Here is a 22,551-nt window from a genome sequence, read left to right on the forward strand (position 1 = left end):
AGGTTCATAAAATGGTTTCCAGCATCAATCGTGGATCTTTGGAGAAAACTGTTGTATTTTTCTCCATCTGTATATTATTCTATTCGACAAATGCCGATAGCAAGCCACTGAGGTAAGTAGGCTATAGCCTTTTTTAATATTTTTCACCCCATTTTTTTTTGTTTGTTTGAATGTATTATAATGTCTTTTTTTTCTCTTCAAAAAGCAAACGGGCTATCAATGAGGTCCAACTTATGCATAACCTCGGGGAGCATAAACATGTTGAACTGAGGCAAGACTGGCTTCATACGAAACTGCGCGAAATCCACACGGCCTCAGTCAAGAACACAGACGAAGAGAGAACAGCACTTCTTCCAGACATTATTCCCAAACTGAAGGATCTGAATCCACGGGAAGCTGAAGATATCATTTCCGTTTTGGAAAAACTTATGAATCCATCGTAAAAACAGAATGTCATACCTAATGTGGACTATACTCAGGGACTGAAGCCATCATGTTCACCTATTGCCTTTATTATTCTATTAACAATATTTATTTTTTTCTATACACAAACTATTTATATTTGTATGTAGTTTTCCAGTTTTTTTGGCGGCTAAGCCGTGTAACATTAAAGCTCAAAGCTCTTATGTATTTATTTGATCGTAACATGTATTAACTGAACCCAAAAGAAAAATGTAAACGAGGACCAAATCGTAAGAGAAAATAGAGAAAATGTAATTTTTCAAGGTGTTTTCTATTTTTGATGACAATATAAAATAAAAGCATAAAAGTTTTTAATGTTCTTGCGTATGGCTCCTTTTTTGTTATGTGTTTTTTTCCCGTCTCGAATCATGCACCCTTTAGGTTATTTAAAATAATTGCTCTTTAAATTTTTATTTAACATTTGGTTTTTCTTTTTTGTTGTATTCTTGTTATAATAATAACTTTAAATAATATAATTTCAATATCATACATCCTCTTCATTCTATTTTTGTATCGCTCCTTGTATGGCAGCAATGTAAATATTGAAAAAAAGTTGATTGGACGCAAGTTGGTTTCTATGGCGACGTCTCGCGTGTTCTCGCGATATTCGGCTTAGTCAACTCGCACTGCAGTCACCCTCCTTAGCTAGCCATGTAGCTTCCCCATGATAGCTGTCATCGGTATCCCGTCGTGAACGGTGAAAATCAAACTAAAGTAAATTCTAAATTCATGCCAGCCATTAACGTTTGTCCGCGAGCCAGAAGCGTACACGTCGCGGAGAAAGTTCAGCGTTAAGCAGAGTCAGGTGAGAGATCGGATGTGTTTGTTTAGCCCCCACTTTTAAAAGCTAACGTTAACTGATAAGCTAACTAGATAGTGAATCAGGTTACCAAAGTTGGAATAGTTTGTCAGTTTTACTAGCACAACAATTAAGTGAATACTTGTGAATTTGTTCTACTTTTAAACCGCATCTTCCGTAGTATCTTTATAAAATAACACAATCATAATATGGAATCCGGAACGGATAAAACATTTTCTTATGTAGTAATCATTTCTTATAAGTCAATTTTTGATTTTACATCCTATATAGGTCCCATTTCATTTAACTGTCCATTAGCAAAACGTTATTCCAGTACAGTCTTATAAACCTTACGCAATATCCAGTTGGATTTGATATTATGAAAGGAATTCCAATACAAATATGAGTTGTAGACATTCTTTTAGCATCCATTATTTTCAAAGATAAGTCAAAACTCAGCTTGTGTGTCAACAAATTCAAAAGGTGTGTTTTTCTCCATAAAAAAATACTATACATTTGAGTGGAAGAAAATAATTAAAAAAGGCAAGTTTTGCAAACGCTTTACTTTTTTCAATGATTTTTGCTCTGTTAGGATATGAGATCTGAAGGCATATAGGTCCAGTTATATCAACCATTTGGAGATGGCAGCATGTCCTATATCTTATGACAGCCAGTCTAGCGATTCAGAAAATTGGGATCAAAGGACAGCGTGTCGGTCTGGGAGAATCTGCAGACACTTAAGGTAAGACTGGATAATAATAACAAAGATTCTCAGTCATACGAGTGTCCACCTGCTGCATGGATTTCCTATAGTTTGTCTACTACAATAAACACTGACTGCACCATCAGATGCATTTGGAATTGAGTATGTGGATTTGTAATTTCTTCTACAGTTAAACCCATTGTGGTTTTATTAAAATGTTAAATTCATTATTTATATAGTTTATATTTGGGCCGGGTTAAAGTATATAAATTAATAGATTTTACTCTATCTTCATTTGAATGTCTGTTCTCAAATAAAAAGACACAATCTTTTAGTCTATGCTGTTTACAGTTGATGTGTGAACTAAAAATTATATAATTGCAGCTTTGTTACTTTTGATATGAAAAAGTTTTCATGACTGCCACCTTTTATGTTTGTTTTTCAACTATAAATTGGAGTAGAAATATAATAGAGTGCAGAAGTGTCCACCACCTTTTTCAGAAATGTAGTTTTTCATCAGGAATTCTGCTGTTAAATATGATTATTTTAAAAATAAGCTGAAATAATGTGGGCTGACAGAAGCAAATGCCATGGATTAACAACCCCATAGTTCACAGTAGGTCTGTTTTTAAAGGTTACCGTCAAAAATCAATTTCTCCATGGAGAAAATTAATGGAGTTTTTACTTTGGGAACCCAACTGTTGAAAAAATTGCCTTTTAAATGCGATTTTAATGTTTTTATACAAACTCTGTTTTTATTTGAGTGATTATTGTATCTAAAAATAAATAGCAATTGAATTTGAACATTTAATAATGTACCAATGTTTCCTGTATATTTTGCAGCATTAGTTTGTGAGGTTGGGCTTGTGAATTGGAATCGCATTGTTTCCTGAAATTTGTGTCAATACTCAGTCCTGGGTTATATTTAAATGCATCATTCATGCTGGTTATTTCAGTGTGTATATTGATTTCTATATGGAACTTTGCATTATGATGTATAATAAGAGAACTTCAGATATGTATTATGAGGAAGATTACAGCCTTTAATATCATATTTGCTGTGCTTGTTTGCATCATTAGGGTCTGTTTATAGTATATTATAGTACAGTTAAGCTCCTGGGCAGCACATCTTGCATAATTTTACTGAAGTGTGCCATGAACTGTAACCAGTAATCTTTTGTTTATCAGCACTGGCTGATATTGTCATCTTAGTGTCTTTTATGCTGCATCATGCAAAAGCAATAATTTGGCAATGCCATTGGAAATACATTATTAATAGTCACCATACAAGCAAATGCGCAGTGACGGGTGTAAAGCTGGTAGTATTCATCTGGGGTTTTTTTTTTTTCATCGTGTTTCTGACCCACTCCATGTCATATTAAACAGCTGTTATTATGCCACTGTGTATATGATTTAAAACTTTTCTTTCCTTTTCACGCTTTTTTAAAGGTGTTATTCAAATCTTTTTTTAAAACAAGGAAAAAGAATGGAGAGCATCTCTGTACAGAATGTACAACTTGTACGTCTTTGTGTATCAGCGCCACCTGCTGGCCGTTGAGAAATCGACAGCTTGTCAGTTTTTCAAATGAAACAATGGCAATTAAAGCTTTTGTTTATGAATGAAATGAAAGAAAAAAGAGAGCATGGGCATGCTTTAAAAAAAAAAAGATAAACATATATATATATATATATATATATATATATATATATATATATATACATATACACACACACACACACACACACACACACACACACACACACACACACACACACACACACACACACACACACACACACACACACACACACACACACACACACACACACACACACATATATATATATATATATATTTATTATGTGTTTTGAATTTAGTATTTTTTCATGTCATTACATTGTTTAGAGCATAAGAAACAAATGGAAAAAAAATATTTTTGAAAAATTATTACGATCTAGTATGAGCCACTTGCAGTTAGGCAAGTGGCATTCAGTCTTACTTTTCGCATCAAATTAGGCCAGTCTATGTTTTTATGTAACTGATTAAAAAAAATTATGAACAGTCTTCAAGAAAAAAATGTATGTCTAACTTGTAAGACTAGTCTTAACGGTTTATGCAACCGGCCCCAGGACTGAGTTGTTAAAAAAATAAAATGACATGAAATTGCATGTATAGGGAAAAACAATGGGATTTATTTTTAATTCACCAATCAATTTTAAATTTTCAGGATTTTTTTAAAACAAACTTTGTTTAAAGATGATTCTGAACTATGTTATGAAAGATACAACGAAATGCATTGATATACCATTTTACTTTATGAAATATGTGGGTAAAATTGCCATACTTGGATTTTCCCATTCAATGCAATGTATCTATACACTGCATCTAATTTGCATATTAATGTGTTCTTTGGGCAACATGTAATGAAAAAATAAGTGTAATAATGGGAGTAATAATTGGCAACATTTTCATAATAATATCTAATATTTCATAGGAATATTGATATTTAATTTATTTCCTATATTCACTTGTTATTTCTCCAAAATGCCTGATAAACATGATTTAAATCCTGGCGTCCACTACAGTAGACATTTATGAAATCAATGCTGTTTTGTAACAGAAAGTCATATTTTGATTAGAAACCCCCTTAACATTTTCCGGAGATGTTGATTTATAACAATCAATTTGAAAATTAATCCGATTTAAATTATAATTAAAATTTTTTATCATATTTCCATAAGAGTGCTAAACATTAATGTCAGCCATTTTTAAAGACCAAGAAGTTGTTGTTGTCCTGGTGAAACCTCCAAACATTTGGTATCTCTGCAAAGCCCCGAATGTGCTCTATAGGACATCCAGACTGTGACATGTATGATGTCAGAGAAATTCCCTAAAATATAACGTCCACTACAGTGGACAAAAGTCTATTCGTGGGTCAGGAGGATATATATTATATATATATTTCATTATACAATTTATTGTCAAAAAAAGGTTATTTTATATATATATATATATATATATATATATATATATATATATATATATATATATATATATATATATATATATACATATATACATATATACATATATACATACATACATACATACATACATACATACATACATACATACATACATACATACTTACATTTCATTATTCGAGCGCACTATTTATTGTAATAAAAAAAAGGATATTAAAAAAAGGTTACTTTGATATCAAATATCAATCAAATATTTTGATTGATTATACTTCATAATAGATTGTGTATTACCCACCTTTTCTTCACCTTTAAATTAGACTATACTCAGGAGAGAAGGTCATAATAATAAGTCGTGTGTAACACTTTTAACTTCCTTGTCACTCGTGCGGTTGCGGAGAGGTTCACCGGGTTCATTTTCCATCGGCATGACTGCCGTGCTCCATCCTATTACGCCGTTCCTTTCATCAGCCCATTGTGTTATCGTGCGTGAGAGAATCTACAGTATCAGGAGATATTATAAGGGTCGGGCTACGTCATCAAGGCAGCCTCCTCGTGCCACAGTAGCGGAAAAAGCGACCAGCCATTCATGCTCGCGCGAGCGTCTCCGTCAGGTTACTATGCTACCGTCCTGCCGTGTCTTGCGCCGATGCTACCTGAGGGCGTCCTTTCTTTCCGGAGAACAGCATTTGGAGGCTGTGTTCACAGCGAATAAGTTACACACGAGTGCTGGCATTATGCTGAAGTTTGAAAGTAATGCCCGAGGATGCTAAGTCGCCTGGCAAGCCCTCGTTTTGTGAAGGAGCGCGCGTCCTTTGTGCGTTCATTCATCAGCTGCTGCCCTGCTGCTTTGTTTTAAAGACAGGCGGGTACGTATACGCTCTTCTCTGTGAGAATGAATCTCAAAAGAAAGTCTTGAGAATATAAGAAAAGGTTACCTCTGCCTAGTCTTATTTATAGAGACTATTCCCGATGCAGCTCCCTCATCAGATATTCTATCGTTTAGAAATGAGTTGTATGCGTCATTTTAACCATATCTGCATGCAGTGCGCTTCAGGAACGCATTGTCTCGCTGTTTAACATTAGAGGAGCGGTGTCAGCAGTATACTGAATTATTAATGCTACTTTCTCTGTAAGTAACATAATGGATTGTGCGCCGTTAGTTACTTTGGACAAAAGTCCAGTAAAAAAAAATGCATTTTATTTGTCTTTTTCTATATTCATGCTGATTGACATGCAGGAGGGCAGATCAACCAAGCCGCTTGGCTTGTCAAGAACATGATCTTGTCCCCTAAGGGGTCCGGAGACACCACAGACATGTCATCATCCGAATTCATTGTGGGCTACTCCTGCCTGGCACATTTATGGGCTGATGCAATAGAGAAGCAAAACAAGATCTTGACATGTAATTATATTGCTGAGAATAGTGGATGCTTGAAATGATTTCTACGCAGCACAGCACTCTGAAGCTGAATGAGTGCGTCCTGTGTGCTGAATGAATTTCTGTGTGAACCGCTTAGGGAATCGTCAGACTGCTCATGCTACTTTTTGCAGCTGAAGTTCAGGTTTCATCATTACATTAATGGCTGTGCTAAAATATCAATCAGATAGCAGGACTGAGAAAGCAGAGAGAAGTGTTGGTATTGTTTGCATAGCAGTTAGAGGTCAGCTGTTTTATATATATATATATATTTTAACAAACAAAACAGATTATTTTGTTTTATTTATTTGATTCCAAAACCATTATTTTAACCAATTATTCTGTTTTGCACAAATAAATAATATTAAGACTATAATAACAATAATAAATGTGTGGTTTGTATATACAATAACCAATTCAACAATTTTTTTAATTATTTATGCCATTATATTATTTATATTTTATATTTATACAGTATATGTTTATTATAGCATTGGTCAAAAGTCATGGAAACAGAAAGAAGTCTCTTATACTCATCAAGCCTGCATTTATTTAACCAAAAATACATAAAAAAACGTAACGTTGTGAAATATTATTACAATATAAAATAATTGTTTTCTATTTTAATATACTTTAAAATATAGTTTATTTCTATTTCAAAGCTGAATTTTCAGCCATTAGTCTTCATTGTCGCATGATATGCTGATTTATTATCAATGTTGTAAACTGATATTAATAGGTAGGTACTAGGTTAATATCACAGGTTCAAAAAAATATTAAGCAGCACAACTGTTTACACAACATTGATAATAAATCAGCATATAGATTCCCAAAAGACATTTGACCATTAAAACCATCGAAACATCACATAGTGACACATTGGTGATGGTTGAGGAGACCCCCCCCCCCCCCTTTCCATGTAAAGTGCTTTGAGTACCCAGAAAAGCGCTATATAAATGTAAAAAAAATTAACTAATTAATGTGATCATACTTTACATTGAATAGTAAAACCAGTCCTGATTTGATTTATTATTATCAGTGGGATATTATAGATCATGTGTGGGCTCTGCAGCAGGTGGCAGAATGGAACTTGCAGCAAAACAGATGCAGCACAATTTATTGAATTTGTAGCTGCTGTTGAGTATGGTGGTGCCGTGGGCACTGGTCACGCTTGGGTTGGTTAATGGGGTCACAAAGCTCTTGGCTGGTGCAGTCATGACAGTCAAAATGAATTGAGGGGTCCATATTGGGCAGCACTTTTGCTGGGATAAATCAAGCCCTATTTCCAGCCTATTAATCATTTATTCAAACAGAATATTCTGCCTGTGCACGCTTCAATGGACACTTTATGTTTTTTCAGTGCAGGGGAAGAAAGAAGCATATCGGCTCCATGCGCAGACTATTTATTTAAACTGTGTTTTCTGCTTTGGTCTATAATGTACTCCAGTCTCCTTGCTTCAAGGGCATCTGTCTTGTAATGATCCTGTTTCAGCCCCCTGGGGAATGAGTATTAGTGCAAGAAAAAAATGAACAGCACCTGGTCTGGGCAGAGGGAGTCTGGATGTTTAAGTGATGCAGTCTGTGTTTATAATGGATTTGTATTTTACAGCTTATTATAGGCCTATTTATTTTTATGTTCTAATATAGTTCCGTTTTATTATTATTTAAAAAATGTGTATTTTTTCAGCACAATTTTTGTCCTGGATTTCCGAATTCAATTATAAGAAGTATTGCATTTTTAATGTATTAAAAAATCGCCTGAAGGGATTAGGTTAAAATTAAACCCCAGTGACTTTTTCTCACAAGCACAGCACGTGAGGTGAATGAAATAAGACAAATGGGAATGAATCCTCTGTGATTACACGGGTCAATACAGTGGCTTGTTGACAGATGAGGCAGTGCTTATTTTGCGCTGCAGTCTTTGTTTCATGCTGCATGTTTTAAGGGAGCAGTGAGAAATTGCGCTTTGCTGTCATCACACTTCCTGCACTCAGCATCTCTTTTAGAGCCCGGAGTTCATCCAAGTTTATTGTAAGCGCTTGCTGAGTTCCTCACGTTGCGGCGATGCACTCGGACCACCCCTCCCTCAGTCGAATGCTCACGTGTGTATCTGACTGTGTGTTGGCTGTTCCTGGCAGTGGTCAGCCGCGTGGAGCTCAGCTGGAGGGTGAACTGGTGAAAATGAGCCTGCACGGAGCCAGCGGAGGAGGACCCCTGGACCACCCCAGGGAGAGACGGCGTTCTGGAGATCGCTCCAGGGATTCTTCACACGAGAGAGGTGAAGGACAGCTGACCCCCTGCATCAGGAACGTCACCTCACCCATACGCCAGCACCTCACTGGTGAGTTTTGGCTTCCTCATTCTGTTCCATTTAAAATGCATTTGAGTTTTTTGAACTCTTATCAAAATATATTTCTAATATTATTCTAAATTAATTATATATACATAGAGTGTTGGGTGTAACTACTAAGTAATTAGTTACTGTAATTTAAATGTAAAGTAAGGGATTACTCTTATTTTTTCTGTAATTTAATCCTGTAGCATTTATAATACTTTGGTCAGTTAATAAGAATAATTTATGTAGTTTTATATTTTTTCTTTGAATGAATTAAGAGCCATTTCATGTCTATACTTAAATAATTTAACTAGTCGAGGGTGATTACGAAGTAATAAGTAATAAATACATTTTTGGATGGAGTAATTTGTACAGTAATCCAATTACGCTATTGAAGATATAATTAGTAACTAGTAATTGACACACACACACACACACACACACACACACACACACTAGGGGTGGGAGAAAAGGTCGATGCATCGCGATTCGTTATCCAACGATTCAGAAAATTGAAAATTGAAAAAATGAAAATTGTCATAATTTACTCACCCTGAAGTTGTTCCAAACCTGTATGAGTTTCTTTGTTCTGCTGAACACAAAAGAAGACATTTAGAAGAATGTTTGTAACAAAGCAGATAGAGCAACCATTGACTACCATAGTAGGGGAAAAAATACTATGGTAGTCAATGGTTGCTCTCTCTGCTTTGTAACAAACATTCTTCTAAATATCTTCTTTTGTGTTCAGCAGAACAAAGAAACTCATACAGGTTTGGAACAACTTGAGGGTGAGTAAATGATGACAGAATTTTCATTTTTGGGTGAACTATCCCTTTAAGTTCATATGTCCAACAAATTAAATTCTGAGCCAAAATAACGAAGTGGTGCTCAAGTAGGCAATAAGGCGCTTTCCTTGCCATTAATGCGTAATAACACTCCTATGTCTCCGATGCGGTGGCCGGGACATAAACCTACCAATATCCGTGGCATAATTTTTGGAATGACTTATCGAATATTGCTGAACTACTGCACAATGTTTCAAACGAATGTGATTCGTTAAATGTCTCTAACATGACTGTTGCAGCTCGGCAAGTTTTCTCATCTGAAATGTTATGCACACACACTGAATTTGGCTTCTCAGCAAGTGCTAAAGTTGTTTTTCTTCTGCATTAGCCGATGTTTTAAAGATTTATTTGTGGCTCTAACCAAAGTAAACTTTTTTTGCTTTAAAGACATTTTTTTGTTCAAATGTTCTAAAGAAACTGAAAAATTGTCACACTTAGTTGTAAATTGAGAACTGTTTATTCTTAATGATTGTTCTTTGCAATTGTATGGCTTACTATGTTTCATTAGAGCTTGTTAATCTTGAATATAACTTTTTTAATAAAATAAAAGTATTTAAATAAATTTTCATAATCATTTTTAATATGGCAATACTGTCAAACAGATATTCTAACTAGAAGCAAAACACATATTCGCTCCAATTTTGGTTAAAATGTAGAGTTCATGTATTTGCACAGCAGGATAATTAGTTACCAAAAATGTATGTTAAAAATCGTTTGGGAACCGGATCGTTACTCCCAGAATCGGAATTGGATCGAATCGTTAAGTGCCTAAAGATTCCCACCCCTAACACACACACAAACACACACACACACAAACACACACACACACACACACACACACACACACACACACACACACACACACACACACACACACACACACACACACACACACACACACACACACACACACACACACACACACACACACACACACACACACTTTTGTGAAATGTGAGGACATTCCATAGGCGTAATGGTTTTTATACCGTACAAACCGTATTTTCTATCCCCTTACACTGCCCCTGCCCCTAAACCTACCCATCACAGGAAACTGTGCAGTGTACTTTATGTGAAAAAAACCTTGTTCTGTGTGATTTATAAGCATTTAGAAAAGTGAGGACATGGGGAACGTCCTCATATTTCACCCTCTTTTTGTAATACCTATGTCATACCCATGTCATTATACACATTTGTGTCCTGATATTTACACACACACACACACACACACACACACACACACACACACACACACACACACACACACACACACACACACACACACACACACACACACACACACACACACACAGTGCTGTGTAAGTTACTCTAAAAAAGTAATTATATATTCTGTTTAATTAATTTAATTTGTTTCAATTGGTCTATATAGAATAAAAGAGAGTGCAAGAAAGCTTGCATGTGTTTTTGTCACTACTAATTTTAGTGTCCTCTCAGCCTAGGCCGCAAACAAACTGCTGTTCTCCACTAATGCAGCATCTAGTCAACAAATACATTTTTGATTAAATTAGTGATATGAAAACATGTATTGTAGTGTAGGGTGTAACATACCTTAAGTGTCCTGCTCTGTGTAGCGCCACAGACTCACTTGCCAAAACAAACTCCACAAGGCGTCAGTGATAGTTTTTATTTCGCCTCTAAAGGCTGCTCTCATACTGCAAGCAGACCCTTCTCACCACTCTCATACTGTGTAATGACAGTAGACCCATCTCAGTCGCTCCAGGAACAGATGCAACCCGTAAAAACTATCGGTATGGATTTTTGCTGATAACGGTTGTTCCTCTAATATTAAATGTCTGTCACTTTTTGATCAATTTAATGCATCCATACTCAATAAGTATTCATTTAATTAAAACAAATTTGCGACTTCCAAAGTTTTGAATGGTAGTCATTTTATTTGTTTAATAATTAATTCATCAGATTATTACAATCTCTAGCTACAGCTATGCAAAATTGTCACTGAATTAATTTATTGTTTGTGTAAATGACAGCTTATAAATGCCAATTCACACTGCACCGAAAGATGCTCACAGACGGCAACAGACACTGCGTTGGGATTTGTCAGATCAGTGTTACCACTTGTTTCCCGGCGATTGAACATGTCAAACCCGTGCTTGTGGAATGTCTGAGATGTAGCGTACTGTAATCTGGTGATTGTCCGTGTTGGTCGGCATCTGTCGGTGCTGTGTGAATTGGCCTTAACTATAACTGATGCTGACTTCTACTCAAATCTTTACTGGCAAGGTTCTTTTGCTATTGTTTGACTCCTGTGTAACTCTCGCGTTGATTCCTCAGACCGTGAACGGGATTCTGGCGGCTCATCGCGCTCCACGAGTCCCAGGCCTCAGAAACTATGCACCTCCAGCTTGTTCTATGGCGACTCCCATGGTAAAAGCCACAGCTCTGACATGATCTACGTGTGCGAAAACGTCAAGGAGGGACCCCGGAGTTTGAGGACTGCAGAGAGAGTCACACTGATTGTAGATAACACACGTTTTGTGGTCGACCCATCCATCTTCACTGCCCAACCCAACACTATGCTCGGCAGGTTAGGATAAACCTCTTTCAATTTGTCTGCTCGTGATTGCTTCAATATAAACATTCAATTTGTCATACTGTGCCAATGTTCTAACTGGTGGGCGTTGTCTTGAAGGATGTTTGGATCTGGACGAGAACACAACTTCACACGTCCTAATGAAAAGGGAGAGTATGAGGTTGCTGAGGGAATCAGCTCCACCATGTTCAGAGCCATTTTGGTGAGTGCAATATGCTTTAAAAGCTTTATTGAGGTTTTAAATATCTCTTTGGCCTAGTGTACCGCATATTGATTAAGTGCTGGATTAGACTGCAGTATCAAAATTCACATGACTTCAGCACAAAGCGTACTGTTTTGTTAAACTTTATTGCAGATGTATTTCACATACAGAAATGACAACTCAGCAGAACATTTTCCCCGCTGTCTGGTTTCTTTGCTTCTTTTATTATCTTCAAAGTGTTTAGTCACACTCTGTGTCCTGATCACTGACCTTAAAATCAATTTATGTTTAATAAAACGAATAGTCTTGGTAAAATTGCAGGGGTTTTATATTTTGAACGTACAAAACTACACATTTTCAAGATCCCACAAGGTTGTCTGAACAAGTTATTATTCACCACCATCAGACGAATGGACACTAAATGCAGCTCTTTGTTAACCGACAGAAATTCTGCAAATAAATAAATAATTATATGTAAATAAAACCATTTATTGCACAAAACTAGCACAGTCCTCATAAAAATGTACAATTGTATTCTGTATAATATGGAAACATTCAGCGTTTGTGAGTCTAATTGTTTAAGTGTATTAAAAAAGTTACAAAGCGATGTTTCGAAGGTTGTAGTGGCGATGCTTTTAAAGGGCATGAATTTAAACATTAACATTAACCCTGAATTTCTTTTTCGCTTTGCTGAAATTTGCCCAGCAGGCGCTATTTTTGAGATTTTCCAAGGTTTTAGTGCATCTGAATGCTAGCATTGAGCTGTGCGTTTTAAAATGTGATTTATGAATAATATATTGATAATTGTAATAATTATTATAGTCAAGTTTCTTATTCTCAGGATAGTCAGATTAAAGAAAAATACATTTTCAAAATTTAAAATATATAAATTGTTTTGTAGAATAATTTTATATCATTATTTTATTATACAATTGTATTGTTTTTCATTGTTCTTATTTTTTTTATTTGAACTATTGTGATTGTCTTCTAAATGATGTAAGGTGACCTTGAGTGTCAAGAAAGGCGCCTATAAATAAAATGCATAATAATTATATATATATATATAATGCATATAATAAGCTGGATTTTAGTTGGAAGTCACAGCCAGTGGCATTCGTTACAAGCCCGTCTCTGCAGCATTGAAAGGGTTAAGCTTCTACCATGAGGCTCAGCTCAGTGGAAAAATCAGGACAGTACACATTAGACAGCACTACAGAAATAACAGCCATATTGAGCCTTTCTATTTTTTTCAGTGAAGTGTTTTGTTCAGCGTCTTCATGCTCTCTGTATGCTGAGCCCTTTCTCCACGTTTGGCTGGCTTTAAATGGATCAGTGCGTGTGAAGAGTGGGAAAAGCAGGGAGTGTGTGTGTGTGTGTGTGTCTCTGGCATCGGAGCCATTTGCTTCTCTTTGGAATAAGTGCTGCCTCAGTAATGGCCGCCTGTTTGTTTTTCCTCTGCGTCTCTCCCTTTTAACCGGCAGGATTACTACAAATCGGGGATAATCCGCTGCCCTGATGGGATATCCATCCCGGAGCTGAGAGAGGCATGCGACTACCTTTGCATCGCCTTCGACTACAGCACCATCAAGTGCAGAGACCTCAGTGAGTACTCATTAACATGACAAATGCACTAAACGGATTCATCTTTTTGTGCTGCAAAACGCTCCGATTGTCACGGAAACTGGACATTATTCCGAGCATTTCGGATGTCTGAGGATGGTAGATGCGAGAGAGCAGAAGTAGGTCAGTTCCGTATCCAGTGTGATCGCCAGATATGAGTCACTGGACGCTGTTAGTGTGAACTGTTTACATTGTAAGCATTTAAGTTATGTCTTGTTTTTTAATCATGTGCATGTCATTATATGATTAAATTGAATCAGTGCGTCAGCTGCCGAATCGTAATGATGATTTGAATAACACTCTGGAACATGTCGCCTGCAGGTGCGCTCATGCACGAGCTGTCTAATGATGGCGCCCGGCAGCAGTTTGAGTTCTATCTGGAGGAGATGGTGCTGCCCCTGATGGTAGCCAGCGCTCAGAGCGGAGAGAGGGAGTGTCATGTGGTGGTGCTGACGGACGACGACGTGGTCGACTGGGATGAAGAGTATCCGCCGCAGATGGGAGAGGAATACTCACAGAGTCAGTTCAACTCAATTACACACTATTACTTATTTGTCAATCACAGTGCTACTGCATTATGGGTCATTTATGAGAACTGATTATTCGTGGTTATTGGTGGTGTGTGCTTGTGGTTTTTGAACACAACCTTAAAGGGATAGTTCACCCTGAAATGAAAATAAAGCCATCTTAATCACTCACCCAGCTGTTATTCTAATGCCCTATGTCCTTCTATCGTTTCGGACCTCAAAAGCAGAAATTTTAAAAAAAGTTCTGCACGCGCTCCTTCCTATAATGGCAGTGAATAGCGACCAGGCTAAAACATTACAAAAAGTATCACGCAATGATACAGTGAGACGCGCGCCATATATGGAAAGTGTTCAGGAGGCACACTATAACGTTTTGCGAGAAAGAAACTTATATTCAGTCAAAACACTGAGCTCGGCCGTTACTCTGTGTGCGTTCCTGTGATGAGTGATGCAAGCCGTCAGCATGCACCGGCGCTCGTGCTTACTCTAATTCGCACTGTTGTCATGACACCCAGGATAAGCTCACACATGCACACACACACCATTTTGAGAAATCGGGCTCAATAGAAACAAATGCGACTCGTATTTTCTATAAGGTATATCATAAGAAATAATACAATAATGGCAATAATAAATCCTCCTGAAGTGAATATTGTATTCCGGTTGTCATGACAACATTGCGTGAGTGGCTGTGCGTCTCACCGTATCATTGCGTGATACTTTTGTATATTTTTTGTAATGTTTTAGCCTGGTCGCTATTCACTGCCATTATAGGAAGGAGCGCGTGCAGGACTATTTTTTAAATCTCTGCTTTTGAGGTCCGAAAAAGATAGAAGGACATAGGGCATGCAGCAGGGTGAGTAAAATATGGCTTTATTTTCATTTCAGGGTGAACTATCCCTTTAACCCAAGTATTTGTACAGGCATGAATGATATCTTGTGTGTTAAGATTTTGCCCTTGTAGACAATAAAATGGGTGAACAACCGCTCAGTACACCCTAGCATCCGCATTGCAATATTAATAACAATCACAGAATGTGCTTACAACATCAGCAACATTCTAGCTGCCACTCAGAACCAACTAGCAACCATATAGCAACACGCTACTAACTTCTCAGAAGCAAAAGCTAGCAACATGCTAACAAAGAGAAGGGCGAGTATTTTGTTTTTAGCCAGAATAGACTGGATCTATCCAAGATCAGAGTAGCTTTGTAAGGAATGTATTAGTAGGATTATGTGTGATTTTGGCCCTCAAGGTCATAATGGTTTTTGTGTCTTTGTGTGACGCAGTTATATACAGCACAAAACTATACCGCTTCTTCAAATACATTGAAAACCGAGACGTTGCCAAGTCGGTTCTGAAGGAGAGAGGACTGAAGAAAATTCGATTAGGCATTGAAGGTAAGAGACTTACTGCTTTTTGCTCGTTCACACATGTTCACACATTAAAGGTGAACTATGTAGGATTTTTGCAGTAAAATATCCAAAAACCACTAGGCCAGTGTTATATATTTTGTTCAGTTGAGTACTTAGAATATCCCAAATGTTTCCAACTATTTGTAAATCGTGAGAAATTGCTATTTTAACCAAGGAACCGGGACGTGGAGCTATGCGTGTGAGGGAGTCGCCTGTCGATTGCGTCATATCTGTGTCACCCTCGGTTTCCGGTTTTATTCATTGAAACTCTGTACTCTCACTGCAGTGTGAACAAGTGTCATAGCAGCCGCCGAGCGAACGTCATAACTTCCTTTTCAACACACTCAGATATATCTAATACGATAAACAGAGTTGCGTTACCTCATACTCATGACTGGAAAAGAGGAAGTGGCACCGGCAACCGTGTCATAATAAAAGTCCCGCCGGCGACTATGCCATAATAACAGTCCCGCTCTTCATTTGCTCCTGCGGCCTTGCTCAGCTCCACAACACTCGGTCCTGCTCTGCTTCACTACAGTAATGTTAATAATCGCATCCATGTACATGATTTCTGCCCGAGTCCTATCCTGACTGTTTTCCACCGGCTGTGAGGTGAAGACCACATGTCCCAAGATTCTGCGCTCAAACGTGGCGTCATCAAATTACGCCTTTGTTTTGAACAGGCGACCTCTAGTGGACGGAAAAGTTACATAGTGTAGCTTTAAAGCGATAGTTCACCCCAAAACTAAAGTGGTCATCATTTACTGTGCCTAACTTTCCCCTGGCTCTGCACCGCACGCCTCCACTGACTGTGCACGCTCTTCCCCAAACGAGACGTTTATATGTTCGCTGTTCAATTGTACAATTTTTTTTAAACGACAGGAGGCGACTGAGTAAAGTCCCCCTAAAACCTTAAAGGAACACGCCAACTTTTTGGGACTTTAGCTTATTCACCGGATGAGTTAGATAAGTCCATACATACCAGTCTCATCTCCGTGCGTGCCATAACTCTGTCTGACGCACTCACTGCTAGCCTAGCTTAGCACAAAGACTGGAGGTAAACGGCTCCAGCTAGCCTACTGCTCAATAAGTGACAAAATAACGCCAACATTTTCCTATTTACATGTTGTGATGTGTATAGTTACATCGTTTACTAACTACTAAGACCGACAGAAAATGAAAAGTTGCGATTTTCTTGACTGATATGGCTAGGAACTATAACGTTACTCTCATTCCTGTGTAATGATCAAGGAACTTTGAGCCGTACCATGAGTGCAGCGACGCAATGATATTATGCAGCACCTGATAATAGTCCCCAGCGCTCTCTGTGCAAGCAGACTGTCACGTTGTGTAGCGGACCCTGTCCGAATGATGGCCAGACTTTACTGATGTTTCATGGAGTTTCTTGAAACCATTTGATCTCCAAAAAATCACTGTAAGAGCTGAACAAATAAAGCAAAGAAGTGCGCATTAACACCTCGTACACAAACTCTCTTCATAGCATTATCATTAACATACAGCGAAATACACAAAAATACTCGTTACAGATGACAGTAAACAAGAACATTATTAGAACACACACCTTATGCCTTTTCAGGGGGTGCTTAACAAACTGCAAACTTTAAATCTGCCTAACCACTCCGATGAACCGCGAGCTCTCACTATCTTTCCGTAGACTACAACATCCGTCAAAATAAAAGTCCCTACTTATTAAGACAGATAATGCAGACCTTAAACCTATTTAAACGTCTATTTAAAATGTCAAAAATGTACACAAAAAACAAATTATAAGATAAATCACAATGAAGTCTGTTACACGTTGGTTATGTTGAAGGAAGTTAGCCTATTTTCAGGTGCTGCATAATATCATTGCGCCGCTGCACTCATGGTACGGCAGTAATTTTTCCTTGATCATTACGCAGGAATGAGAGTATAGTTCACTCGCACATCACATCGCAACTTTTAATTTTCCGTCAGTCTTAGAACACAATGTAACTATACACATCACAACATGTAAATAGGAAAATGTTGGCGTTATTTTGTCGCTTATTGAGCAGTAGGCTAGATGGAGCCGTTTACCTCCAGTCTTTGTGCTAAGCTAGGCTAGCGGTGGGTGCGTCAGACAGAGTTAAGGCACGCACGGAGATGAGAATGGTGTGTATGGACTTATCTAACTCTGGGGGATATGGGGAATAAGATAAAGTCCCAAAAAGTCGGTGTGTTCCTTTATGGAATCAGCCGTGAGAAGGTACAGACTTGACGATATTTAGTTTTTTATTACACTTCACCAAACCCATGCTACAAAAGAACCAAACAATCATAAACCTTGAGATTATTACTTGTTCTCATATCCATATATTTTGTTGTAATGTCACATTATGTATAAAATTAAATTGAACAACAATGTATTAATTGAGAAGTGCACACTGGGTGCCGGTAAGATGTCGGTACAGACATTCCTGCTCGGCCAGAGTCGGCTCGAAGTCATGCATCTTCGGAAACGGAGCTACGCAAACATTACAAAAAAATGCAGTGCACACTGCCGTGCAAAATGGGATCACACACACTAAACGATCACAAATCGCCCACACCGCTATGCCGCCATTTTTGCGGCGTACACCTTCGAGCTTGTCCGGATGGGGCGAGTATAAACTAGGCTAAAGCCCTTAGTATACTTCAATTTTCGCACAGCTTTAAAAGTATACTCAACCTATGAGCGCGGATGGCCGAGTTCGACACGTGCAATACAATTTTTTTATATACTTACCAGACATCGGAGGGCAGCACGGAGTCGTGTCATCAACAACAGGACATTCACTCGGCAGGATCGAAGAAGAAAAGAAGTGGATCAACCATTGTACTTTTTGATCTTTTCGCACAAACGCTCGTCAAGTATGCCGTCCATTGTAGTGTTTTCTAGTGATGGCGAAGTGAAGCTTTCAGCACAATTGTATCAGAAAAAGGTTCATTACTCGAAGCTTTTTAAATCAGAGCTTGACGAGGACCTCTGCTGGTGAAAGTGAGGGAAAGCCCTGTCGCAAAATGTTTTGCAACCATTATCTTAGAAGCAAAAATTAATTAATGGATAGATGAATGAATCAATAAATTAAATACATGACAATCTGTTTCATTGCATACTCCTAGTAACTCAAACCAATAAAGATAACATTTTGTATTGTGAATACATTTTTCCTAATAAAACTCATGAATAAAGGACACGCACGCACGCACACACACACACACAGAGAGAGAGAGAGAGATATTGATTTAATAGGTTCACACAATTGTCAATAACAACAATATTTTTTTAACCACTTAATTTTTTCAATACTTGAAAATGAATAAAGTTGGAAAAAAAGTAGGCTGGCTTTCACCCAAATATATAGTATATAAAGGCTGCAGAACAAAAGCCAAATATATTATCCAACTTATTGGGCGAACTCAAATGAAAGTGTTCCCACCATGACAAAGTCTCGCAACAATAAACTAGCAATTTAACAGTTCTAACAACTCGTGTCGCACATTTTTAAACCTTTTTGAATCAGTCACGTGGGTGTGTGTGAAACGAAGCTTTGGACGTCATTGGCTCACGTGATTTTGATAGAACGAATCAAGCATCGATACAAAGCTTCACTGAAAATCGTTTTTTGACACACGCTTCGGAGCTCTGGTGTCACTGTTAACATCACTAGTGTTTTCCTCCTCCTGTTTGAAGCGTGTTGTTTTTGAATCGCTCTTTCCGCACTCTTCGATGACTGCACATTGTGCACAGTACTGCCTCCTAGTGGACTCTTTCTTGCGCATGCAATGTTTTACGCGTACCATACGCACAGCCTCAAAAATTGGGCTGTACGCGGATGGGACGACAGAAGTGTACATTTGGCTTTAACCCTCATGCTGTTATAAACCTGTATGACTTTCTTCTGTGGAACATATAAATATTTTGAAGAATGTTGGCGGCTGAACAGTTTTGTTTCCAATACAATGGAAGCCAACACTGAGAACCGTAACATTTTCAACATTCTTCAAAATGGACAGGATTACATTTTTTGGCTATCCCTTTTAATTAACATTCCTGTTAATGCCGTACCTGTGTTTGCACTTAGGATACCCAACCTACAAAGAGAAAGTAAAGAAGCGTCCCGGCGGGCGCCCGGAGGTCATCTACAACTACGTCCAGCGGCCCTTCATCCGTATGTCATGGGAGAAAGAGGAAGGCAAAAGCCGACATGTGGACTTCCAGTGTGTGAAAAGCAAGTCCATCACCAACCTGGCTGCAGCCGCTGCAGACATTCCTCAGGACCAGCTCGTGGTCATGCACCCTGGGCCTCAGGTGGATGAACTAGACATCCTCCCCAACCACCCTCAGCCCAGCCACCATTACGATCCGGATCCCGATGCCTCGTCCCCGGCCATCTGACCCCCACGTGTGCACACACACACACCCCCGTCACCACTCGCCACTTGAGCACTGCAGAGAGAGGTCAGCCAAGACCGCGATGCCTTTCAAGTCCTCTCCCGCCTTACGAGTCTCAAAAACTGATGGCTGCGACAGCACATGACCTTTATACACCATGCCTTTCTTTCCCACATAGAACTTGACCAAAGGAGGTTTTTTATTTAATGACACACTCAAAGTTGGTAATCTCTCCTTTGATTAGTTTCTGAAGTGATTATTATGGAAGCATATTTATGCCACAGAAGCGGCTTATCGCACTTTTTTTGAGTACATCTTACATTTCAGATGTTTTTCCTTGCAATTCTTATAAAAAGTTGGAATTGTGAGAGAGAAACTCTAAAAAAATATAAACTTAATTGCGAGATAAAAATGAGTTGCAATCTTTATTTTGTGGTGTAAAAAAAGCAGAATTGCAAGTTGTAAACTTGGAATTCTGCAAGAAAAAAGTCCGAATTGTGCAATTATGTGTTTACAACTTGCAATTGCAAGCAAAACAATTCTGAATTGTGAAATGAAAAACTCACAATAACCTTTTTTATTTTTTTATTTGGTGGTAGAAACAAGCTTCCATAGATTGTACTGTTTGTGGTGCTGTGTGACTACTGCAGTTGAACTTGGCAATAAAAAGGAGCACAACCAACTGGAGCGCACTTGCAAGTGAGCGACATCATGCGATAAAACGAGAATGCTTCCATGAATGTCTTTAAGCGTTCTGGTTCTGTCACGTCGTGCAACGGCGCACCTGTGGAGCCTCACTTTGATGCATTTCCTCTGAATGAGTACTGAAGTGATGTCACGTTTTTATTGTACCGTACTTTTCATTTTATTGTTATTTGTAGCTGCATTGCGGTGCATCGAGAGGGAAGTTCCTCTTGTGTACCACCTGAGAAATGTTATTTTAATAAACAATGAAATCAACATGCTTTGTTCACTAGATTTGTTTCTAAATATAGAAATTATATGTATTTCAAGGAATTTTATAAGTGAATCCCATGATATTTTTTCACCCTAAAAATTAGACACAATTACATTTTGCATAAAGAAATTTAAGCTCTTTTAAAATATGCATTCTTGTGACCATTAACAGTCCCCACCAGAATTTTTATAATCATTTGCACACAATTTTCACAGCCCCCAGAATATTTAATTGTAGGAATATCTGAGCATGCAAAAGAGCAAAAGAAAGAACCAGTTTATGAAATATTTATATACATGTACTGCTGTTCAAAACTATTACAATTTAAAATAACCTTTTTTATATTTGAATACATTTTAAAATGTAATTTATTCCTGTGATGCAAAGCTGAATTTTCAGCATCATTCCTCCAGTCTTCAGTGTCACATGATCCTTCAGAAATCATTCTGATATGCTGATTTGTTACATAAACATCAATGTTGAAAATAGTTGTTGGAGTTGCAATATTTTAGTGGGAAGACTTTTTTTTTTCTTCAGGATTATTTGATGGAACGTAAAAATGAACAGCATTTATTTCAAATAGAAAACTATGTAAAACAAATGTAATGCATCCTTGCCAAGTAAAATGAATTTCTTAAACAAAAAAATGTATGAACCATTATTTTTATTAATGGTATTTCCTATCAAATTTAAATCTGTTTTACGTTGCCATGCTAATTAAATTGATTCAGAATGACCCACAAAATAATTAAACCTGTCTCTAATTGAGTTTATAATTAATGCAGAACTCTACTGCCAAGCTATAGTCTCTTTCCCCTGACAACACATTTCCTCAAAGATTTTACCACTGGATGGCAACACGGAACAAAAATATCCCAGCCATGGACCAATCAAAAGGCAGACAAAGAGACATTGGCCAAAGCAGGCATGAGAAGAGCTTGATGAGGAAAAACCTCTAACAATTTTGCAAAAGACATCAATAATCTGTGACAACAAGTATATGTATTATTTATCAAGATAAAAATGTATCATATATAAATAGTAGGTAGTGAAGTGCTTATTTAAAAAAATACTTTTTTGCACGGTTGAAGACAAGATTTTTTTATTTAAAAAATATCCACTGCTGATACGTTACACTTTAACCATATATATTTTGCATAAAGAAATCTTACATAATAGAATTACAATATTAGTTACAATCTGCATATAGAATATTTAACATTTCAACAACTGTTGTAGTGTAAAAACATTAAAACACAAACAAAATTATATATATATTTATAATATATATTT

The 22,551-nt window shown here is 37.4% G+C and overlaps 1 protein-coding gene across 3 annotated transcripts; it reads left to right on the forward strand.

Moving 5' to 3' along the window:
- The first annotated feature begins 1,054 nt into the window (after window positions 1–1,054).
- btbd10a (BTB (POZ) domain containing 10a) lies at window positions 1,055–21,894 on the forward strand. Of its 3 annotated transcripts, none has more exons than XM_079809418.1 (9): window positions 1,055–1,744; window positions 1,854–2,003; window positions 8,505–8,707; window positions 11,860–12,112; window positions 12,218–12,320; window positions 13,802–13,922; window positions 14,262–14,459; window positions 15,758–15,868; window positions 19,990–21,894. In XM_079809418.1, the coding sequence occupies exons 2-9, from the start codon at window positions 1,903–1,905 to the stop codon at window positions 20,301–20,303; spliced, it is 1,404 nt and encodes a 467-aa protein (XP_079665544.1). In that variant the 5' UTR covers window positions 1,055–1,744; window positions 1,854–1,902; the 3' UTR covers window positions 20,304–21,894. The 3 variants fall into 3 exon arrangements, with proteins under 3 accessions (XP_079665544.1, XP_079665543.1, XP_079665542.1); XM_079809417.1 differs by having other exon boundaries at window positions 1,075–1,267; XM_079809416.1 differs by lacking the exons at window positions 1,055–1,744; window positions 1,854–2,003 and adding an exon at window positions 5,343–5,815.
- Window positions 21,895–22,551: the final 657 nt, after the last annotated feature.

The sequence above is a fragment of the Gobio gobio genome (assembly GCF_949357685.1).
Source record: "Gobio gobio genome assembly, chromosome: 25".
NCBI classification, from domain to species: domain Eukaryota; kingdom Metazoa; phylum Chordata; class Actinopteri; order Cypriniformes; family Gobionidae; genus Gobio; species Gobio gobio.

Excerpts from the sequence above, each read along its gene's own strand:
- btbd10a (XM_079809416.1), top strand. The coding sequence starts at position 5,703 with ATGCCCGAGGATGCTAAGTCGCCTGGCAAGCCCTCGTTTTGTGAAGGA. Across the intron at positions 12,113-12,217 it reads CCCAACACTATGCTCGGCAG|GATGTTTGGATCTGGACGAG; the intron begins GTTAGGATAAAC and ends GTTGTCTTGAAG. Across the intron at positions 12,321-13,801 it reads CCATGTTCAGAGCCATTTTG|GATTACTACAAATCGGGGAT; the intron begins GTGAGTGCAATA and ends TTTAACCGGCAG.